Consider the following 22,692-nt stretch of genomic DNA (forward strand, 5'->3'; position numbering starts at 1 on the left):
GGGCTAATTCTGATCCTATACCTTGTAGTCTGACGTGTCCTTGACAATACTGAGGGTAAACACAGCATTTCAGGTGTATGTCCTGAACGGGGCCCGCACCAACATCATGCAGCGACAATTAAAGACATCAAAGCCGCTTTTCAGATTCTCCTGCACGTCAGTCAATGGCTCCCTGTAATGCCAATGGCTTGTAACAGGTTCTTTTGTTTCTAATCACTGGCCGTTCTTAAACAATTATGAGCTCTGCTGGAAGTGCATTTCACTCGGTTCAATGCCTCCCTTAGGTCTAGACTAAGGCTACGTCCGCACTAGACCGGATCATTTTGAAAATGTTGGTTTCGCGTAAAAACGATAGGCGTCCACACTATGCGTTATTGAAAATATCTCTATCCACACTGAAACGGAGATTTTGGTGAATCGCCTCCTCCTGCGCATGCGCAGGACACGTCTGCCGAAAACAAGCGACATGTTTGGTGTCGAATCTCGCCGTAAAAGTGCGCGTTTGTCCAGCTGCAGACGAGAAAAACTTAAAAGACGTGCAGCTGTAGGCTTTTGCGCAGGAGAACTCAAAACTATAAAAAACAAATACTGGAGCGTACAGCGGCAACCGACAGGGAGTTCACGGACAGATTGACCCGGCTGACAACAAACATTGGAAAACTGACTAACTCTGTTGCATTAATAAAGCCCCTTGTTAAATGTGTAAAACATGTCTGCATCAGTGTTATCTTGTATTTCCATACAATGTTACATTAGGCTGTTACACATCTATTGTCAGAGAAGTACTTGCATAAATGGGTAAACCACCTTCATACGAGCAAGGACAGAAAACAGGGCAAAGTAAGTATTTATTCAGTAAGTTATGGGTCAAAGTATTGGGTCTAACTCTTCTGGCTTCAGTCTCTTTGCCGTCTGTTCTGAAATTGTTAGGTTGCGTTAAAGAAAGCAATGAAATGGCACGCTGCCGTCTGACAGCGTTTTCAGATTTCTCCGGTTACTCCGTCCACACTGATCTGCCCGAGCAGCGTTTTCAAAAATACTCAGCCTGGAAAGCGTTTCTGAAAAGCTCCGGTTTCGGGGGACGAAAACGCCGTTTTAGTGTGGGTGGAGGGTAAAAACAAAGAGAAAAAGCTTTGGTTACGGATTTATCCGGCGTAGTGTGGATGTAGCCTGATGCTGAGAGGCCTAAGTGAGGAGTCAGCATTGTGACCACACCTGAGAAGAGTTATGGAGCGCGTTGACTCAGCTGGTTGGAAGTCATAGCAAACATTCAGCAGTGATCAATTCTTTTTAAGCCCTTACAATATTTCAAAGGGGACAATGGGGTGTAATTAGCGGAGGAGGATCAGCACATTTCTCTTCACAACTGGATCTGATTATTTTTTTAAATTTTTACTTTGAGATTCAGTGCAGAGCAGGGCCTTCCGAACTTTGGGGCCGCGCTGCCCGGCAACCCCCGATTAATCCTATCGGGACGATTCACAACGAGCAATTAACCTACTAACTGGTACGTCTTTGGACTGTGGGAGGAAAACCACAGGGAGGGCGTGCAGACTCCCTGCGGAGGAGGTTGGGATTGAACTCTGAACCCCGACGCCCCGAGCTGTAATAGCGTCAATGCGGTGGTGGGATCACTCGATCCGAGTCCGATGTTCATCTGGGGATCACTCTGGCGGTGAGGCGAGTCTGCAGGTCGCTGTAGAGACCGATCCGGGATCCAGATATTTCTGCCATGTTAGGGTGTTTGGATCGTCTTTGTGGAGAACGCCTGTGTGTGACGTGGCGAGGCTGTTGCACAAAGTAGCCAGCGCACGGTCCTCGACAGAATAATATTTTGGCACAGACTAGATGGGCCGAACTGCCTACTTCTGTCTTTTAGTGCTCTTAGGCTATGACACAATGGAAGATATGTATCTGTAGATGGGTGGAGGACCATGATCATTTATGATAGTTCCCATGGACAAAGACCTGGCATTTGTCCATCGTTAAATCCTTATTGAAATGGATCCAGAGGGTGATTGAAAACAAGAGATTTTCTGCAGATGCAACAGACGCAGTCACTCACACACTCACTCACTCACACACTCACTCACTCAGACACTCACTCACTCACTCACACACTCAGACACTCACTCACTCACACACTCACTCACTCAGACACTCACTCACACACTCAGACACTCACTCACTCAGACACTCACTCACTCACTCACACACTCAGACACACACTCACTCACTCACTCACTCACTCAGACACTCACACACACACTCACTCACTCACTCACACCCACACTCACTCAGACACTCAGACACTCACTCACTCACTCAGACACTCACTCACTCACACCCACACTCACTCACTCATACACTCACTCACTCACACACTCAGACACTCACTCACTCACTCACTCACTCACTCACTCAGACACTCACTCACTCACTCACTCACACTCACACACTCACTCACTCAGACACACACTCACTCACTCAGACACTCAGACACTCACTCACTCACTCAGACACTCACTCACTCACAGCCACACTCACTCACTCATACACTCACTCACTCACACACTCAGACACTCACTCACTCACTCACTCACTCACTCACTCACTCAGATACTCACTCACTCACTCACTCACACACTCACTCACTCAGACACTCACTCACTCACACCCACACTCACTCACTCATACACTCACTCACTCACTCACTCACTCAGATACTCACTCACTCACTCACTCACACACTCACTCACTCAGACACTCACTCACTCACACCCACACTCACTCACTCATACACTCACTCACTCACTCACACACTCACTCACTCACTCACTCACTCAGACACTCACTCACTCACTCACTCACTCACTCAGACACTCACTCACTCACACCCACACTCACTCACTCATACACTCACTCACTCACACACTCAGACACTCACTCACTCACTCACTCACTCACTCACTCACTCACTCACTCAGACACTCACTCACTCACTCACTCACACACTCACTCACTCAGACACTCACTCACTCACACCCACACTCACTCACTCATACACTCACTCACTCACACACTCACTCACTCACTCAGACACTCACTCACTCACTCACTCACTCAGACACTCACTCACTCACACCCACACTCACTCACTCATACACTCACTCACTCACACACTCAGACACTCACTCACTCACTCACTCAGACACACACCCACACTCACACACTCACACACTCAGACACTCACTCACTCAGACACTCACTCACTCACTCAGACACACACTCACTCACTCACTCACTCAGACACACACTCACTCACTCAGACACTCACTCACTCACACACTCAGACACTCACACAGTCACTCACTCACTCAGACACACACTCACTCACTCAGACACTCACTCACTCACTCACACACTCACTCACTCACTCACTCACTCAGTCACTCACACACTCACTCACTCAGACACTCACTCACACACTCAGACACTCACTCACTCACACACTCAGACACTCACACAGTCACTCACTCACTCAGACACACACTCACTCACTCAGACACTCACTCACTCACTCACACACTCACTCACTCACTCAGTCACTCACACACTCACTCACTCAGACACTCACTCACACACTCAGACACTCACTCAGTCACTCAGACACTCACTCAGTCACTCACTCACTCACTCACTCAGACACACACTCACTCAGACACTCACTCACTCACACACACACTCAGTCACTCAGTCAGACACTCAGTCACTCACTCAGACACTCACTCACTCACTCGCTCACTCACTCACTCACTCACTCAGACACAATGCTGGAGGAGCTCAGCAGGCCAGGCAGCATCTACGGAAAGGAGTAAACAGTCGACGTTTTGGGCCGAGACCCTTCATCGGGACTGGGGGGGGGGGTGGGAGACGAGATCAGAGTAAGAAGGTGGAAGAAATACAAGTTTGTTGGTGATAGGTGAAACCGGGAGACGGGGAAGAGCTGAGAAATTGGTGAAAGAGGAACAGGGCTGGAGAAGGGGGAATCTGACAGGAGAGGGCAAGAGGCCATGGAAGAAGGGGAAGGGGGATGAGCACCAGAGGGAGGTGATGGGCAGGCAAGGAGATAAGGTGAGAGAGGGAAAAGGGAATGGGGAATGATAAAGGGGGGACATTACCGGAAGCAGGAGAAATCGATGCTTATGTGTTAAAAGCCCCAGTTTCAACACCTGGCACGGGACGTGATGTACTGGACATCGGTGTGTTGTGTACCCTAGTGTCAATTCTTGGAACAGTATGTGAGGTACTGGAAATCTGTGTGTTATGAACCCCAGTTTCTTTCTTTCTTTTCTTTATCAATCTTTTTATTAATTAAAAAAGTACATATATATAAACAAGAGGAAAATTACCTCAAATATCTATATCGATAACAATTCATATAAAAGGTAAAATGAACACACATAGTATTAATCTAATAGTATATAATAATAAAAAATAAGATGATCAAATCTCCTCTTATCATTCCATGAAAAGAAGAAAAAAGATAAAGAAACTTTTATAATGTTTATATACATAAAAAACCCCACTAAACAAAAAAAAAAAGAGAGACTGGGCAGCCCAGGCTGAGAGCAAAAACAAGAAAAGAGAGAGAAACGTTCTGGTCAAATCCAAAGTTTCGAGAAAGTAACTGGAAGAGCAATCAATCAAACCATTTGAAAACATTGAATAAAAGGTCGCCAGGTTTCTTCAAATTTAAGGGATGTATCAAATGTCCGACTCCTTATTTTCTCTAAACTTAGACAGGACATAATGGAGGTAAGCCAATAAAAAACAGTAGGTGGATTAGAGTCCTTCCATTTAACCAAAATGCCTCTCCTAGCCAATACAGTTGTAAAAGCTATCATCCGTCGAGCGGAAACAGGAATATATCCTGCTTCCGGTGGAGTGATCCCAAAAATTGCTGTAAGTAAGTTTGGTTGTAGGTCCAAATTCAAGACTTTTGATAAAGTTCTAAAGACATCTTTCCAAAAATTATCTTTCTTGATACAAGATCAAAACATATGAGTTAAAGTAGCCACCTCAGTATTACATCTGTCACAAATAGGGTTAATACTGGGAAAGAAACAGGCTAATTTGTCCTTTGACATATGTGCCCGATGTACTACCTTGAACTGTATCAAGGAATGATGGGCACAAATAGATGAAGTATTTACCAAATGAAAATTTTTATCCCAATTGATTATCTGAAAGTGACTCGAAATTCCAATTCCCACACACCTTTAATTTTATCCTGAGATACCTTTTGCAAATTCAATAACCATTTATAAATTATAGCTATCAGTCCTTTTTGAAATGGTTTAACCTGAAAAAGAGTATCTATAATGGGTGAATAAGCAGAGGGAAAATTTGGAAGTAAACTATGTAAAAAATTCCTAATTTGTAAATATCTAAAAAAAGTGTGCATTAGATAAGTCATATTTGTCCACTAACTGAGTGAAAGACATTAAACAATCCCCCATAAACAATTCTAAAAAGTTATTATTCCTTTGGTTTTCCAAATTAAAAATGTCTGATTGGAAATCGATGGTTTAAAAAAATAATTAAGATGGATTTTACTAGAAAGAAGAAAGTTATTAAACTCAAAAAATCGACGAAATTGAAACCAAATTCTTAATGTATGTTTAATAATGGGATTGAGGTCTCGACTACCAATCTTAGAAAGCAAAAAAGGAAGAGGAGATCCCAGTAAAGAGGCTAAAGAATACCCCTTCACCAAGTTTTTCTCCAAATCCACCCATGTATGTCTGAATAATGAATCCAAAACGAAATATATCGAATATTAATTGCCCAGTAATACATTCTAAAGTTTGGCAAAGCCATACCAACATTCTTTTTTTTTAATTTCTGCAATAGAGGTTTACTCAATCTAGGATTTTTATTAAACCAAATATAAGATAAAATTTTAGAGTCTATTCTATCAAAAACAGTTTAGGAACAAAGGAAGGGATTGTTTGGAATACATATAAGAACTTCAGTAACACTATCATTTTAATAGCATTAATTCAACCAATTAATGATAATGTCATAGGAGACCATTTAGAAAGTATTTTTTCTGTGTATTCAATTAATGGAAGGAAGTTATATTTATATAGGTCTTTGAAATTTTTGGTAATTTTAATACCAAGGTAAGTAACTTCTAGCAATGCTAAAAGGAATTTGATCATATTGATCCAAGTAGTTATTAATAGGAAATAACTCACTTTTGTGCAAATTTAATTTATATCCAGAAAACCTAAATTCAGAAAATATAGATAACATAGAAGGAATAGATTTCTTAGGATCTGAAATATAAACTTACAAGTCATCTGCATGCAACGAAACCTTACGCACTTTATCTCCTTAACGCCTTGAACATTGTTGGAGTCCCGAAGAGCAATAGCAAGAGGTTCTAAAGCCGGGTTGAATAACAGCGGACTAAGAAGACAACCCTGCTGGGTACCGCTGTATAGCCTAAACTAAGGAGATTTTTTATTGTTAGTTATAACTGCTGCCATAGGAACTTGATTGATCAGCTTAATCCAGGAAATAAAACCTGGAGCAAAATTCAATCTTTCTGAAACCTCGAATAAATAAGACCATCCTACCTTATCAAAGGCTTTCTCTGCATCAAGGGAAACAACACATTCAGATTCCTTAGATGCAGAGGAATGAATAATGTTCAATAATCTCCAAATATTAAAATATGAATATTAATAAATTCAGTTTGATCCTTAGAAATAATCTTAGGTAAAATATTCTCGAGCCTGTTAGCCAAGAAAGAATTTCAGAATCCACATTTAATAAGGAAATTGGTCTGTAAGAGGCACATTCAGATAAATCTTTTTCTTTTTTGGGAATTAATGAAACTGATGCCTCGTAGAAAGTTTTTGGGAGGGTCCCGGAGGATATAGAATCAATGAAAATTTGGCATAAATGAGGTGTAATTATTTCAGTAAACGTCTTAAAAGAAATTCTACTGTGTTCTGTATCCCAGTTTTGGCGTATCTCTGCGGGACTCGCTTCTTCGCTCTATTTTGAATCTCCGTCTTCAAGATCGTCCCTTATCCCCTCCCCTATTACTGGGCTTCGGCCCTCTCTTCCCCCCGCCCCCCATTCCTGATGAAGGGTCTCGGCCCGAAACGTTGGCTACTCTTTTCTCACGGATGCTGCCTGACCTGCTGAGTTCTTCTAGCGTTGTGTACGTCTTCAAGATCGTCACTTCGCTACACTTCGAAACTAAAAGTCTCTCCTCTCGATTCCCCCATGAACCCCTTGAAACTTTCTGAACTGACATTCTGAGACTCTGCTCCAGTAAGACTCTGTTAGGAATTGTTTCTGAGTTTAACCGTTTGGGTGCTATAGGTGCACAGCGCTGTTAACGTCGTTTTAAGTTAGTCGCTTGCTTAATTTTCTATGTTTCTGCTTGAGTGTTTAATTGTTCTGCAATAATTCCCTGACTCCGTTCCACATCCCTTACTGCTGGTTTCACGTAACATGTCATCAGGTTGGAGGCTGTCCAGACAGAATAAGGAGTTGTTCCTCTAACCTGAGAGTGGCCTCATTGTGGCAGTAGACAGAGGAGGCTGTGGACAGACATGTTGGAATGGGAATGGGAAGTCGAATTAAAATGGGTGGCCTCCGCGAGAAGTGCCGAACCTGCCCCTGGATCTCCTCCCTCACTACCATTCAGTCCTTCCAGGTGAGGCGACATTTCGCCTGGGAGTCTGCTCCTGGTGTGGCCTCCTGTACGGGCCCAGACTGGGAGACCGCTTCGACCAGCACCTACAGTCCATCCAGCGGAGAAGGAGACGGCACCTCCCGGTGGCCGCCAAATGACCTGGATGGGTTAGTAAATTTGCTGATGACACAAAGGTTGGAGGTGTTGTGGATAGTGAGGGGAGCTGTCGGAGGTTACAGTGGGGCATCGATAGGGTGCAAAACTGGGCTGGAAAGTGGCACCCTACCTGGGTCACCTTCTTAATGGCTGTGGTCCAGAGCTCCAGCCAGCATTGTTGTATGGTCTGTGCCCCCAGACCCGCGCCTTTGTTTTTTTCAACTCGGCCTGGTTCAAATCGGTTAAACCTAGCCGACCCAGGCACTGAGCCTAACGAGGTTGCAGATTACTCCTCCAAGTCTGCCACTTTACATTATAAATAGCTGCTTGACTGAGAGTCATCCCGGGTTTAGCCGGTCGTTAGCCGAAACTCCTTGTGTCCACATTCAGTTACTCTGATTAGATAATCCCAGAGCTGGAATCGAAGAGTTCACAAAATGGAGGGGGTGCAAGGACATTCTCACAAAATGGAGGGGGTGCAAGGACATTCTCACAAAATGGAGGGGGTGCAAGGACAGTCTCACAAAATGGAGGGGGTGCAAGGACAGTCTCACAAAATGGAGGGGGTGCAAGGACAGTCTCACAAAATGGAGGGGGTGCAAGGACATTCTCACAAAATGGAGGGGGTGCAAGGACAGTCTCACAAAATGGAGGGGGTGCAAGGACATTCTCACAAAATGGAGGGGGTGCAAGGACATTCTCACAAAATGGAGGGGGTGCAAGGACAGTCTCACAAAATGGAGGGGGTGCAAGGACATTCTCACAAAATGGAGGGGGTGCAAGGACAGTCTCACAAAATGGAGGGGGTGCAAGGACATTCTCACAAAATGGAGGGGGTGCAAGGACAGTCTCACAAAATGGCCGCCTCCACCTCCTTTCAGCACGGGCAAGGACAAAGGCAGTTTGTTTGCCTACTTCCACTGCCCTTGATTCATTTCAATTCACTGATTTGTAGACTGTAGATCTTCCTGGGCAGCACTATTAATTTTTAATTATTAACGTTTCAGGTTAACCAATCCCCGAGCCTTATGACTGACTCCAAGCTCGATCAAGAGGTGAAGGACAGTCTTCTTTATGATACACTCTGCATGATTAACCTCGCAGCTTGTGACCGGCGGAAAGTCATGGAGGAAGAGAGGCAGCGAACGAACGAACGGCTGCTTAACATCAGCCGGTCGCAGGAGTACAGGTGACAAAGGCTGAGGAGTGCCACGTTGGGCAGCGATAATTAATGAATATTCCTGCTCTCAAGTTCAGCTGCACACACAAAGTGCTGGAGGAACTCAGCAGGCCAGGCAGCACCTATGGAAACCAGGGGCGCCCATTTAGAACGGAGATGAGGAGGAATTTCTTTAGCCAGAGGGTGGTGAATCTGTGGAATTCATTACCGCAGATGGGAGTGGAGGCTAAGTCATCGGGTATACCTAAGGCAGAGGCTGATAGGCCCTTGATTAGTCAGGGCATGAGGGGTTATGGGGAGAAGGGAGGAGACTGAGGCTGAGATGGGAAGGGATCAGTCATCATCAAATGGCAAAGCAGCTTTGATGGGCCAAATGGCCTAATTCTGCTCCTATATCTTATGGTCTTATGGAAATGAACAAACAGTGTCCATTTTGGGCCGAGACCCTTCTTCAGGACTGGAAAGGAAAGGGAAGAAGTCAGAATAGAAAGGTGGGGTGAGGGGGAGGAGGCGAGCTGGAAGGTGATGGGTGAAGCCAGGTGGGTGGGAGGGGTAAAGGGCTGGAGAGGAAGGAATCTGACAGGAGAGGAGAGTGGACTATGGGGAAAAGGGAAGGAGGAGGGACACCAGGGGGAGGTGATGGGTGGGAAAGGTGAAGTGCTGGAGAGGAAGGAATCTGATTGGAGAGGAGAGTGGACTGTGGGAGAAAGGGAAGGAGGAGCGGTGCCCGGGGGAAGGTGATAGGCAGGTGAGAGGAGGTGAGAGGCCAGACTGGGAGACAGAAGAAGAGGGAAGGGGGAGGGACTTTTTCCCCCAGAAGGGGAAGTCGATGAAAGTGTTCAGGATAAAGTAGTGGGCAGGAAAAATCATTGCAGACTGTACCCACCCTACAAACTCACTTTTCCAAAAGCTCCCTTCGGGAAAGCGCCTTGGGGTTACGGAAACAAAAAACTTCATGCCATCTCAAAAGATCTTTTTCCCCTTAGGCAGTTAATCTGATCGACCATTCTAGTTATTTCCCCCCACCCCCACCCCTCTAACTATTACCCTGTCACTGTACTGGACTGTAAACACTATAAACCACATTTTGTTACGCTATCTACCTTGTAAATCCCTGCTGGTATTTATATATTTATGCTAAATATTCCTTTTTTGTAATTTATTTTTTATTGAAGTTCATCATCAAACAAACATTTCCATAAGATGTATTTCAGACATTGTACATATATATAATATAATCATATATATCTCACAAATCTCCACAAAGTATTTATCTGAGGTATACACTTATAGAAAAGAGCAGAAAGAAAAACAAGCAAAAGGAAAGAACTATGTACAAGTAGGGAGTGAACTTTTTTTTTACAACAGATTCATTGATTTGTGAGAATAAAATCAGGCCTATGAGGCATTATGTAGATAAACCATTTTTCCCAGTATGAATCAAATTGTTCCAGTTTATGATTAACAGATGCTGTTATCTTCTCCATTTTGTAAATGTCCATTGTAATTTCCAACCATGCATTTAAAGTTGGGCTCTCCTGTGATAACCATTTCCTAGTAAGAATCTTTTTACCAGCCACCAACAGTATATATGGTCTTACTCTCCAAGGGTATTTCACATTTAAAGATGTCTTGTAGGGCATTGTGTATCTCCCTCCAATAGTTTTAAATAACAGGGCAGTTCCAAAAAATATGATAATGATTTTCATTTTGATTTCCACAATTTCTCCAGCAAACAGGGAAGTTACTATCATAATGGGATTTCTGAGAGGGTGTAATAAAATATCTTATTAAGTTTTTCCATCCAAACTCCCTCTATTTCTGTGAACTGGTACACTTCCATTGATACCTCCATATTATTGTCCATTCTTCCTCAGATATAATTATCCCTCCTTCCTTCTCCCATTTTGTTTTGATGTATGAAGTTGAATGTGTTTTAAGATTTGACAACCCCTTATAAATGCTTGAAATGATTCTACTACCATTATCTGAATTATATGCTTTTCTAAAGAGCTCTATCAAACATGTATTTGCCTTGGTTACATTTTTAAGTGTCTTATTAACATATTGTCGCATCTGTAAATATTGATAAAAATCTTGTTTTTCTAATGTGTTTCTCTTTAAGCATATCAAAACTGAAGTGTTCCTTCTTTCACTATGTTGCAAAGAACTGTTATTCCTTTAGCTGTCCAGTCCTTAAATCTAGTATCCAATTTATTTGGTGTAAAATCAGAGTCATATGCACACCATTTAAGAACTGCAGTATCTTCCTCTAGATTATATTCTTTTATAGTAGTTTTCCATATTTTAAGAGTCAATTTCACCCATGGGTTATCAATAGTATTTATGTACCTTTGCAGGTTGTTATCAGCCAAAATTGCTTGTATGGGGATGGGAAGTACCCGCTCCTCAATGTTTTTCCATTGAGTGTCATAAGATGGGTTGCACCAACATATCACAGCTCTCAAATGTGCTGCAAAATAATAATCTCTGAGAAGGTAGGCCCCATCCCTCTTTTCCTTTGCTAATTGCAAAGTTTTGAGACGAACTCTAGGCATTTTACCCTGCCAAATATACCTTGATAGAATCTTGTTCCATTCATTGAATTGATTTTGATTAATCTCTATTGGTAGGGTCTGAAAGAGATATAACAGTCTGGGCAGTATATTCATTTTAATAGACTTAATCCTTCAACTGAGACTGAAAAAAGGAATCAGGTTCCATCTTCCTTAATTTTTTTTAATATAAAGGCTGATAATTACATTCTGATAATTTTGCCAAATCTTTTGGCATAATGATGCCCAAATATTTGAAAGACTTTGTGTGCCATGCCCAGGGGTACCGACTTTCAATTTCTCCTGGTGGGCTATAGTAATATGAGTAATTGGGTATTATCTATGTTGATCTCGTATCCTGATAATTGACCATATTTTTCAAAGGATTGCATCAATTTAGGTAAAGAGTATGTTGGTAGCCCTAGATAGATCAAAATGTCATCCGCATAACAAGCCAATTTATGCTCTGTCCCTTTAATAGTAATTCCCCTGATATCTTCATTTTGTCTGATGTATTGAGCTACTGGTTCCAGATATAATGTGAAGAGTAGTGGTAACCATGTACAACCCTGTCTCATGCCCCTTTCTAGGGTAAGACTATTTGATAAATATCCATTGATTTTAATCCTAGCAGTAGGATTGTCATATAGTGTCTGTATAGTTTTAATAATTGTATCTTGGAAACCAAATCAATGTAAAACTCAGTAAAGAAAATTCCAATTAACCGAATCAAATGATTTTTCAGCGTCCACGCTTATCACTATTGCTTCGATTTTATTTTTTGTGTATGATGCATAATGTGAAGTGTCCTTCATATATTGTCTTGTGTCTGGCATTGTCGTATAAAACCTGTCTGATCGTTACGTATCAGTATGGGTAGAAACTCCTCTAATTGTTTGGCCATGATGGAGGTAAATAACCTATAATCTACATTAAGAACGGAAATTGGTCTAAATGACCCGCATTCCACTTTATCCTTGCCTTCTTTCGGTATAGCTGAGATTATCGCTTCCTTCCAACTGGATGGCATTTGTGCCTTTTTTAGAGCTCAGTTCAGTGTAGGGAGTAAAACAGAATTAACTCATTTTTAAATTCTTTGTACCACTCTGCCGTATACCCATCTGATCCTGGTGACTTGCTTAATTTAAGCCTACTAATTGCAGCTTTTAATTCAACTTCAGTTATGTCAGCAGTCATCCTTCTATTTTGTTCTTTGCTTAAAGTGGGTAACTCTAGAGAATTCAAGAAGGTGTCAATTTGGGTTATGCTTCCCCCTGGAACTTTGGAATATAGCATTTTGTAAAACACTTCAAAAGCTTCTTGAATTTCACTTAGCTTATTTTTTTTATCATTTTCGTTCTTGGGCCCCTAATTCTATGAATTGTATTTTCTGCTATCTTTTTTTTCAGTTTCCACGCAAGTATTTTCATAGATTTCGATCCACTTTCATAATGTCTCTGTTTCAGAAACATTAAGTTTTTCCTGATTTCTTGCCTAGCCAAATTATTTATTTCATTCCTAATTCTTTTAATTTCCCCTAATGTATCCTGTGCCAAATTCAATTTGTGTTTTTTCTCGAGTTCCTTCAGTCTATTTTGTAATTCCTCTACTGTTTTCTTCCTTATTTTTTTCTTATATGAAGATATCGCTATAATTTTCCCTCTTAAGACCACCTTCAAAGTATCCCATAAAATGGGAGGTGAAACCTCTCCATTATCATTAAATTCTAAGTAGAGACCAATTTCTTTTTTAATTTGTTCCTTAAAGTACGGATCATTGAGTAGACTTGAATTTAGTTTCCAAATAGTATTCTTTGGTTGTAGGTCAAAATCAACAGATAAATATATAGGTGCATGGTCACTTACATCTATTGTCCCAATTCCACAGGTGTTTATTTTGTCTTTGTCTTTTCCAAATGTTATGAAATAGTCTATTCTTGTATATACAGAATGTGGAGCAGAATAATGAGTGTAATCCCTTCTGTCAGGGAAAAGGTCCCTCCATATATCAATTAAACCAACATCCTGAAAAAGTGTATTAACTTCCTTATGTAAAGATTTTGTTTCATAGGTTTTTCTATTGGAAGAGTCTAAGTTTGGTTGTAATTGTAAATTTAAGTCTCCCCCACATATCAGGAAACCTTCTGTTTCCGATACCATAATATCAGTAATTTTCTGAAAGAAACCAATATCACTTCCCAGGGTTACGTATATATTCAATAGAGTAACTGAATTTCTGTCTATATTCCCCCTTACCAGAATATATCTGCCTTCTTTATCTCCCATTTCGAATATTTTTTCAAAATTTAGCTTACTTGAGATAAGAATAGCAACTCCTCTCCTATGTCCTGATTTATGTGAGGAGAAAAACAGATTAGTGAAGCCCATTCTCTTTAGTTTTTTATGCTCATTATCACTTAAATGAGTTTCCTGTAAATATACTACATGGGCTTGTTCTTTTTTCATTTTGGATAAAATTCTCTTATGTTTGATTGGATTTAATAGCCCATTGACATTTAAAGAAATGAATTTTACCTTGTCCTTAGCCATCTGTATTTATCTGTCAATGTATCATTGAAATTAGAATAAAACTTAATCGATCTACTCCCTGAACAAATAAGAACCAAGAAACGCAAATAATATCAAAAATGGCAACGAACGTGTGATTCCAAGGCTGAGGTTTCTAGTAGATGACCCTGTATTGAGCTAGAGGAAATGTCTAGCTGTGGGGGATAACCCCTCCTATTTGTGAGTTGATGGCCCCCATTGCAGTATTTGTAAAAGTCAGTGAACAAATTCATTACACAGAAAAGATTTCCCTGTGTACTCCTATATATATACACACACATATATACATACACACACACACACACACACACACACACACACACACACACACACACACACACACACTCACACACACACACACTCACACACACACATTACATACACATATATATATTCTCATTTTGGTGGGGAAGAAGGAGTAAGTGAGCGAATAAAGAATAACAACTAAGTAATATAAAATCCACATTATAATAAGTATTTCTCGAGATAGGTATATCACCGTGTACTTTTGCTTCCGTTTAGCTTCTCAACATTTTAAAGTTAGCCAAACCTTATGGCTCTTCTGAAAGGGGTGAGGACTGTCTTTGGGAAACTCCCGGTCTCTTCCTGATATGTTTCTCTCGGCTTCCTCCCGTCTCCTGCCTTCTCGTTTCTCGCACTATTTCCCAAGCGGAGCGGGACAGTTCCTTAGTCAGGCTTTCCCTCATTTTGGTGACACTGACGGGCAACCCTCTGGCCTTCATGTCTGTAGTTGCCTCTTCCACTGTCTGGTACAACCGTGTCCCATTGTCATAAAACACTCAAAGTTTAGCAGGGTACGGAGTTTGAAATCTAATCTTATTTTGCTTTAGTACTCGCTTTACCTCAGAGTATTGTGTTTCTGCAGGACCACAGGGGGGGGGTAATGTTGGTCGAAATATATTAATTTATCCTCTAAAACCACTCTCTTCTTACCCCAGGCCCTTCGTAGAATCTCTGCCTTGGTGCTGTACCGAAGAAATTTAATTATTATTGAGCATGGCTTTCTATCCTGGGTAGGTTTCGGGACGAGCGCGCGGTAGGCTCTTTCAACTTCCAGCTCCATAACCGAGGGAAGATCCAACGCGTCCCGCAGTAACTTTCCGACAAACTCCGTCATAGATGAGCCTTCCACTCCTTCGGGAATGTTGTAGATTCTGATATTTTTCCACCGTGATCTTCCCTCCAGGTCAAGCAGTTTACCCTCTTGATGATTTAATATTTTATTGTCTTACTCAGTATCCGTTCCACGTTTTGAACGTGATCTTCCACCTTCTCAATTCGAGTCTCTGCCACCGCTATTTTTTGATTGACACTGGTGAGCTCTGACTTGATATCATGGAGCTGCTGCTTTATTTCTTTCTGAAACTCCCTTATCTCTTTCAGGATTTCGAAGATATTCTCCGCTTCGCCTGAACGAGGCCCAGCGTCCGCCTCGCTAGCATGCGGTCGGGTAGGAGAGCCGCTCACTGCACTCCTCTCGGACGCAGGCTCCGCAGTGTCGCTTTTTTTATTTCCGTTCTTTTTCCCCATTCTTGCCCCTCTTTTCAGTTCAAATATTTTTCAAAAAATATTATATTTGATGGGTTAACGGGGCTTAATATGTGTTTTTCTGGAGGAGCTAGTGACTTAAGCTGCCATTCTCGACGATGACGTCACCGGAAAAAACTGCACATTATATTCCATATCTACACTTTAATTTCTGGCTTACTTTTGTCCCATTCCTTATTCTTTAATGGAGGGTCTGGGCTGGAAACGTCGACTGTTTATTTCTTTCCGTAGATGCGGCCTGACCTGCTGAGTTCCTCCAGCACTTTGTGCGTGTTGCTTTGGATTTCCAGCGCCTGCGGAATCTCTTTTCTTCATTCTGTATAATTGTTGTACGTTGTCGGATTTTGTCGCCTGGACCAGCACAGCGCAGTGAATTCCAAATACCTGTAAACTTATCTGGTGCCTGAAGTTGATCCTTGATCTTAATGTTGGCCTCTCCTATCCTTTTATCAAAGCTTCCCCCCCCCCCCCCCCAAAGTATCGCTGCTATTCTCCGCAAACTTCTCCCGGTGGGATAAAGTTCCACGTTTTCCCGCCGCTCAGGCATAGCCGCCGAGCACCTCCGCGCTATCCGCCACAAGCGTGACTTCCCGGTGGCCAAGCGTTCCCACGTGTCGGTCTGCGGCCTGCTCGTGCCAAGGTGAGGCCGTCCTCAGGGTGGAGGAGTAACATCTGTCCAGGTAGCCTCCAACGTGACAGTACGAATATCGACTTCTCCTTCCGGAAAACAATTTTCAACCCCACCCCCCCCCCCACCCGTTCCTCACTATTCCTTCCTCCGTCCTTTTCTTCTCACGTGCCTACTACATCCTTCTGTGTCCCCCGCTCCTTCCCTTTCTCCTGTTGTCCGCTCTGCTCTCCTATCTGATTCTTCCCTCTCCTGCCCTTGACCTTTCCCACCCACCTGGCTTCAACTATCACCTCCCAGCTAGCCTCCTTCCCCTGCCCTCACCTTCTTATTCAGGCATCTTCCCCTTCCTTTCCAGTCTCGGCCCGAAATGTCGACTCTCTATTCCCTTCCACAGATGCTGCCTGACCTGCTGAGTTCCTCTGCAGACTTTCTTGAGTCGGGTGTCCCTCCTGCTGCTTAGGGCTACAACGGAGGGGAAAGGAGGCAGATTCAGCAGGCAGGCAGAAGCAGAGTGAGGACTGTGGGCTGGACTGTGCTCGAGAGGACTAGAATATATAATCACGGGAGTAATGCTGAGGCTTTATAAGGCACTAGTCAGACTGCACTTGGAGTATTGTGAGCAGTTCTGGGTGGAGATACGTCTCTACCAAAGGAGGTGTCAGGTGTCCTTTCCCTCCTCTAGCCTGTAGGTCACCCCTGGACAAGGTGTAGCACCTGATTAGCCCCCTGATCAGGGAGCAGGTGCTGGATGGTCGTAAGAGCAGCCGGTGCAGATCACATGTCCTGGTGATGCGACCACTGACGCCAGGCAGACAATCTCTGAAGAGTATTGATAATGGCTTGGGGGGGTGGGGGGGGTCACCTGTCTTGTATAGACACTGCCCAGAAGGCAGCAGCGGCAGACCACTTCTATAGATAACTTTGCCAAGGACAATCATGGCCATGGGACCAAGATCGCCCATGTCATACAACACGGCACATAATGATGATGTCATATGACCCAGCACATAATGATAGAAACAGGAAACCTACAGCACAATACAGGCCCTTCGGCCCACAGAGCTGTGCTGAACATGACCTTACTTTAAATGTTACCTAGGATTACCCATAGCCCTCTATTTTTCTAAGCTCCACATACCTATCCAGGAGTCTTTTAAAAGACGCTATCGTATCCGCCTCCACCACTGTTGCCGGCAGCCCATTCCACGCACTCACCACTCTCTGTGTAAAAACAACTTAACGCCTGACATCCCCTCTGTACCTCCTTCCAAGCACCTTAAAACTGTGCCCTCTTGCGCTAGCCATTTCAGCCGTTTTATCACCTAAGAAAAGATGGGCTGGCATTGGAGAAAGTCCAGAGGGGGTTCAAAAGAATGATCCTGGGAATGAAAGGGTTAAGTTTTGAGGAGCATTTGATGGCCCTGGGCCTCTACTCGCTGGAGTTTAGAAAAATGTGGGAAGATCACGTTGAAATCTTACCAAATACTGAAAGGCCTAGTTAGAGTGGATGTAGAGAGGCTATTTCTTTTTGTAAGAGAATCTAAAACTTGGACACAGCCTCAGAATACAAGAACGTCCCTTTTGAACAGAAGTGAGGAGGAATTTCTACAGCCGGGGGTGGCAAATCTGTGGAAATAATTGCAAAATATAACTGTGGAGGCCAAGTCATTGGGTAAGTGGAGGTTGATAGGTTCTTGCTTACTAAGGGTCAAAGGTTATGGAGAGAAGACTGGAGAAGGAAAATAACTCGGCCATGACGGAATTCTGGAGCAGGCTCGATGGGCTGAATGGCCTAATTTTTGCTCCTGCGTTTTCTGGTCTTATGGCAAGGGGTTGATTTTCAAAAGGAGTAACTGACACCTCCTCTTTCCTTTCAAATTAGAACTGACAAGAAAGGAAACAACCAGGCTGCCTGGGTGGAACAGATGGAAGCATATGAGGATGAAAACATGGGGAACTTCAGAAGGATCTATCCAAGCGCCTCTTCAGAGAGATACGCAAATTTCTTGAAGTGCAAGCGTTCGCTTTTCAAGGAAACAGTCGCCTCCAAGGCTCGGGACGAATATGCCAGGCAGGTTTACACTGTCCCCCCCACCCCCCAGTCCTGCCCCCTCCCTCCCTCTCCGTCCAGTGTCCCATCACCTGTCGAGCGGTGAAAGGCCTCGATAGAGTGGATGTGGGAGATGTTTCCTATGGAGGGAGAGTCTAGGACCAGGCAACACAGCCTCAGAATGGAGGCGGAGTGGTGTCCTCTTAGGAAGGAGAAGAGGAGGAATTTCTTTAGCCAGAGAGCGGTGAATCCGTGGAATTTGTTGCCTCAGACAAGCTGTGGAGGCCGAGTCATTGGGTATGTTTAAAGCAGAGGCTGATAGATTCGACACTTCACCTGTGAGTCGGCTGGTGTGGTATACTGCATCCGGTGCTCCCGGTGTGGCCTTTTATATATTGGTGAGACCCGACGCAGACTGGGAGACCGTTTCGCTGAACACCTACGCTCGGTCCGCCAGAAAAAGCAGGATCTCCCAGTGGCCACACATTTTAATTCCACATCCCATTCCCATTCTGATATGTCTATCCATGGTCTCCTCTATTGTCAAATTGAATCCAAACTCAGGTTGGAGGAACAACACCTTATATACCGGCTGGGTAGCCTCCAACCTGATGGCATGAAGATTGACTTCTCTAACTTCCGTTAATGTCCCTCCTCCCCTTCTTACCCCATCCCTGACATATTTAGTTGTTTGCCTGTTCTCCATCTCCCTCTGGTGCTCCCCCCCCCCCACTTTCTTTCTCCCGAGGCCTCCCATCCCATGATCCTTTCCCTTCTCCAGCTCTGTATCCCTTTTGCCGAACACCTTTCCAGCTCTTAGCTTCATCCCACCACCTCCGGTCTTCTCCTATCATTTCACATTTCCCCCTCCCCCCAATACTTCCAAATCTCTTACTATCTTTCCTTTCAGTTAGTCCTGACGAAGGGTCTCAGCCCGAAACGTCAACAGTGCTTCTCTCTATAGATGCTGCCTGGCCTGCTGCGTTCCACCAGCATTTTGTGTGTGTTGTTGTTTGAATTTCCAGCATCTGCAGATTTCCTCGTGTTTGCTGATAGATTCTTGATTGGTCAGGGCATACAGGTGTCCCTCGCTTTACGCCACTTCTCTTTTACAAAAGACCTACATTAGTAACCTGTTTTCGCATTACAAAGAGGATTTTCGCTTTTATGAAAATTTTTCCCATTTAAGTTAATGGTTCTTCACTTTACTCCATTTCGGCTCAAAGGTTTCATAGGAACGTTCTACCTTTGTAAAGGGGGTGCACCTGTAAGGGGAGAAGGCAGGAGATTGCGGCTGAGGGGGAAAATGGATCAGCCATGATGAAATGGTAGAGCAGACTTGATGGGCCAAATGGCCTAATTCTGCTGTGCATCTTATCCTCTTAACCACATTCGCTACTGTCCCTCTATAATCCCTCCCCAATCCTTTGGCCCTCTTTCTAATCCCACACCACTTCCCCACTACCCACAACACAATCGTGTCGCGTCCTGGTTCCCTCACGATTGGGAAGGTGTGGAAGGTGCGGAGGAGGCTGCCGGATCAGAGAGCACGTCTTCATGAGGATGCGTTGAAGGAGCTCGGGATTTTCTCTTTGGAGCAAAGGAGGGTGAGAGGTAACTTGATGAAGGAGAGGAAAAAGGCATAGATAAAGTGGACAGTCAGAGACGTTTTCCCAGGTTGCAAGTGGCTAATGGGGAAGGGGGCATAATTTTAAGGTGATGAGAGGAAATTACAGGTGGGGGGGGGAATGTCAGAGGTAAATCCTTTACACAGAGAGTAGTGGGTGCATGGAACACCCTGCCAGGAGTGGTGGTGGAGGCATTAGGGACATTAAAGAGACTTTTAGACAGGGACGTGGATGATAGAAGAACGGAGGGCCCTGTGGAAAGGAAATGTTAAATTAACCTTAAAGTAGGTTAAAGATTAGCACCACATCGTGGGCTGAAGGGCCTGTACTGTGCTGTCATGTTCTATCCCACCACGTCATGATATTCTTATCATCATTAAGGACCCCCACCCCCCAGGACATGCCCTCTTCTCATTGCTACTATCAAGGAGGAGGTACAGGAGTCTGAAGACACACACTCAGCGTTTCAGGAACAGCTTCTTCCCCTCTGCCATCAGGGAGGAGGTACAGGAGCCTGAAGACACACAAACTCAGTGATTCAGGAACAGCTTCTTCCCCTCCGCCATCAGGGAGGAGGTACAGGGGCCTTGTGGTGAACTAGATATACCTGTCTGACTGCTCCTGTGGCTCCTCCCACAGACCCCTGTATAAAGGCGACTGTGGTCTGCTGCTCTCCCTCATTTTCCCAGGATGTAGTGTTGTTTGTTCTTCCAGTCAATAAAAGCCGATATCTCACTTCCTAAGTCTCAGCGTGAGTTATTGATGGTGCATCAGGCCTGAAGACACACATTCAACGATTCAGGAACAGCTTCTTCCCCTCTACCATCAGGGAGGAGGTACAGGAGCCTGAAGACACACACTCAGCAATTCAGGAACAGCTTCTTCCCCTCTGCCATCAGGGAGGAGGTACAGGAACCTGAAGACACACACTCAACGATTCAGGAACAGCTTCTTCCCCTCTGCCATCAGGGAGGAGGTACAGGAACCTGAAGACACACACTCAGCGATTCGGGAACAGCTTCTTCCCCTCTGCCATCAGGGAGGAGGTACAGGAGCCTGAAGACACACACTCAACGATTCAGGAACAGCTTCTTCCCCTCTGCCATCAGGGAGGAGGTACAGGAGCCTGAAGACACACACTCAGCAATTCAGGAACAGCTTCTTCCCCTCTGCCATCAGGGAGGAGGTACAGGAACCTGAAGACACACACTCAGCGATTCGGGAACAGCTTCTTCCCTTCTGCCATCAGATTTCTGAATGGACACTGAGCCCGTGAACACCACCTCACTGTTTCTTGCTGTCTGTGGTGAACTACATATACCTGTCTGGACACGCCCCCCTTGCTGACTGTTCCTGTGGCTCCTCCCACGGACCCCGGTATAAAGGCGATTGGAGACACCGCCCCGACCTCAGTCTCCAGGATGCAGTGTGGTGGTCAATTGCTGCTTGTTCTTTCTTCCAGCCAATAAAAGCCTATATTTCGTCTCACGTCTCCGAGAGTTATTGATGGTGCATCACTGTCTTTTTGCACTGCTTATTTAGTTTAATTTTTAATATGTTTCTTATTGCAACGTACCGTGTTTTTATGTACCTCCTGCTGTCGCAAGTTTCACGACTTTCCCGATATACGTCAATGATGTGAAACCCTGATTCTGATTCCAGTGTGGTGATTCATCGCTGGTGATACGGAACAGAATCAGAATTTGTTTTAATATCGCCGGCGTGCGTCGTGAAACTTGTGATGTGGCAGCAGTACAATGTAATACATAATAATCAAAACTGTGAATTACAGTACAGTCGGCCCTCCTTCTCCGTGGGTTCCGCACGCGCAGATTCAACCGACCGCGGATCAGGAAAACCCGGAAGTTCTCTCTTCAGCACGCGCTGTTTGAGCATTGTTTGCCTCACGTCCCATTCGGTCGCTAATTCGTTTCTGTGGGGGGAAAAAATGCCTCCTAAAAAGCAATTAAGTGGTCAAAGCAACTCAAGAGCTTAAAGATCATGGGAGAATCGGGATCGGCTGATGCCGAGGCGGCATTGGCATTCCCAGAAGAGATACGATGGTTACTGAACACGTACAGACATTTTTTCTTATCATTATTCCCTAAACAATACTGTATAACAACTATTTACATAGCATTTGCATTGTAATCTAGAGACGATTTAAAGTGTATGGGAGGATGTGCGTAGGTTACATGCAAATTCTATGCCATTTTATATAAGGGACTTGAGCATCCGTGTTTTTTGGTATCTGCGGGGTTTCCCAGAACCAATCTCCCACGGATAAGGAGGACCGATACGTATGTGTGTGTATATAAAAATAGAGTTAAGTTAATTAAGCAGTTCAAAAACAGGGGGAGAAAAATAGTGAGGTGGTGTTCATGGTTTCATTGTCCATTCAGAAATCTGACGGCAGAGGGGAAGAAGCTGTTCCTGAATCGTTGAGTGTGTGTCTTCAGGCTCCTGTACCTCCTCCCTGATGGCAGAGGGGAAGAAGCTGTTCCTGAATCGCTGAGTGTGTGTCTTCAGGCTCCTGTACCTCCTCCCTGATGGCAGAGGGGAAGAAGCTGTTTCTGAATCGTTGAGTGTGTGTCTTCAGGCTCCTGTACCTCCTCCCTGATGGCAGAGGGGAAGAA

General features: G+C 44.1%; 1 protein-coding gene across 1 annotated transcript in view; it reads left to right on the forward strand.

Moving 5' to 3' along the window:
* Positions 1–22,692, forward strand: part of LOC140741404 (tubulin polyglutamylase ttll6-like) — a 77,176-nt gene that overhangs the window by 45,620 nt on the left and 8,864 nt on the right. Inside the window, exons 8-9 of the mRNA XM_073071572.1 lie at positions 8,884–9,065; positions 18,261–18,449. Of these exons, the coding sequence (XP_072927673.1) occupies positions 8,884–9,065; positions 18,261–18,449 (371 nt within the window). The remainder of the gene's footprint in view (positions 1–8,883; positions 9,066–18,260; positions 18,450–22,692) is intronic.

Source organism: Hemitrygon akajei, chromosome 18, assembly GCF_048418815.1.
Source record: "Hemitrygon akajei chromosome 18, sHemAka1.3, whole genome shotgun sequence".
Taxonomy (NCBI): domain Eukaryota; kingdom Metazoa; phylum Chordata; class Chondrichthyes; order Myliobatiformes; family Dasyatidae; genus Hemitrygon; species Hemitrygon akajei.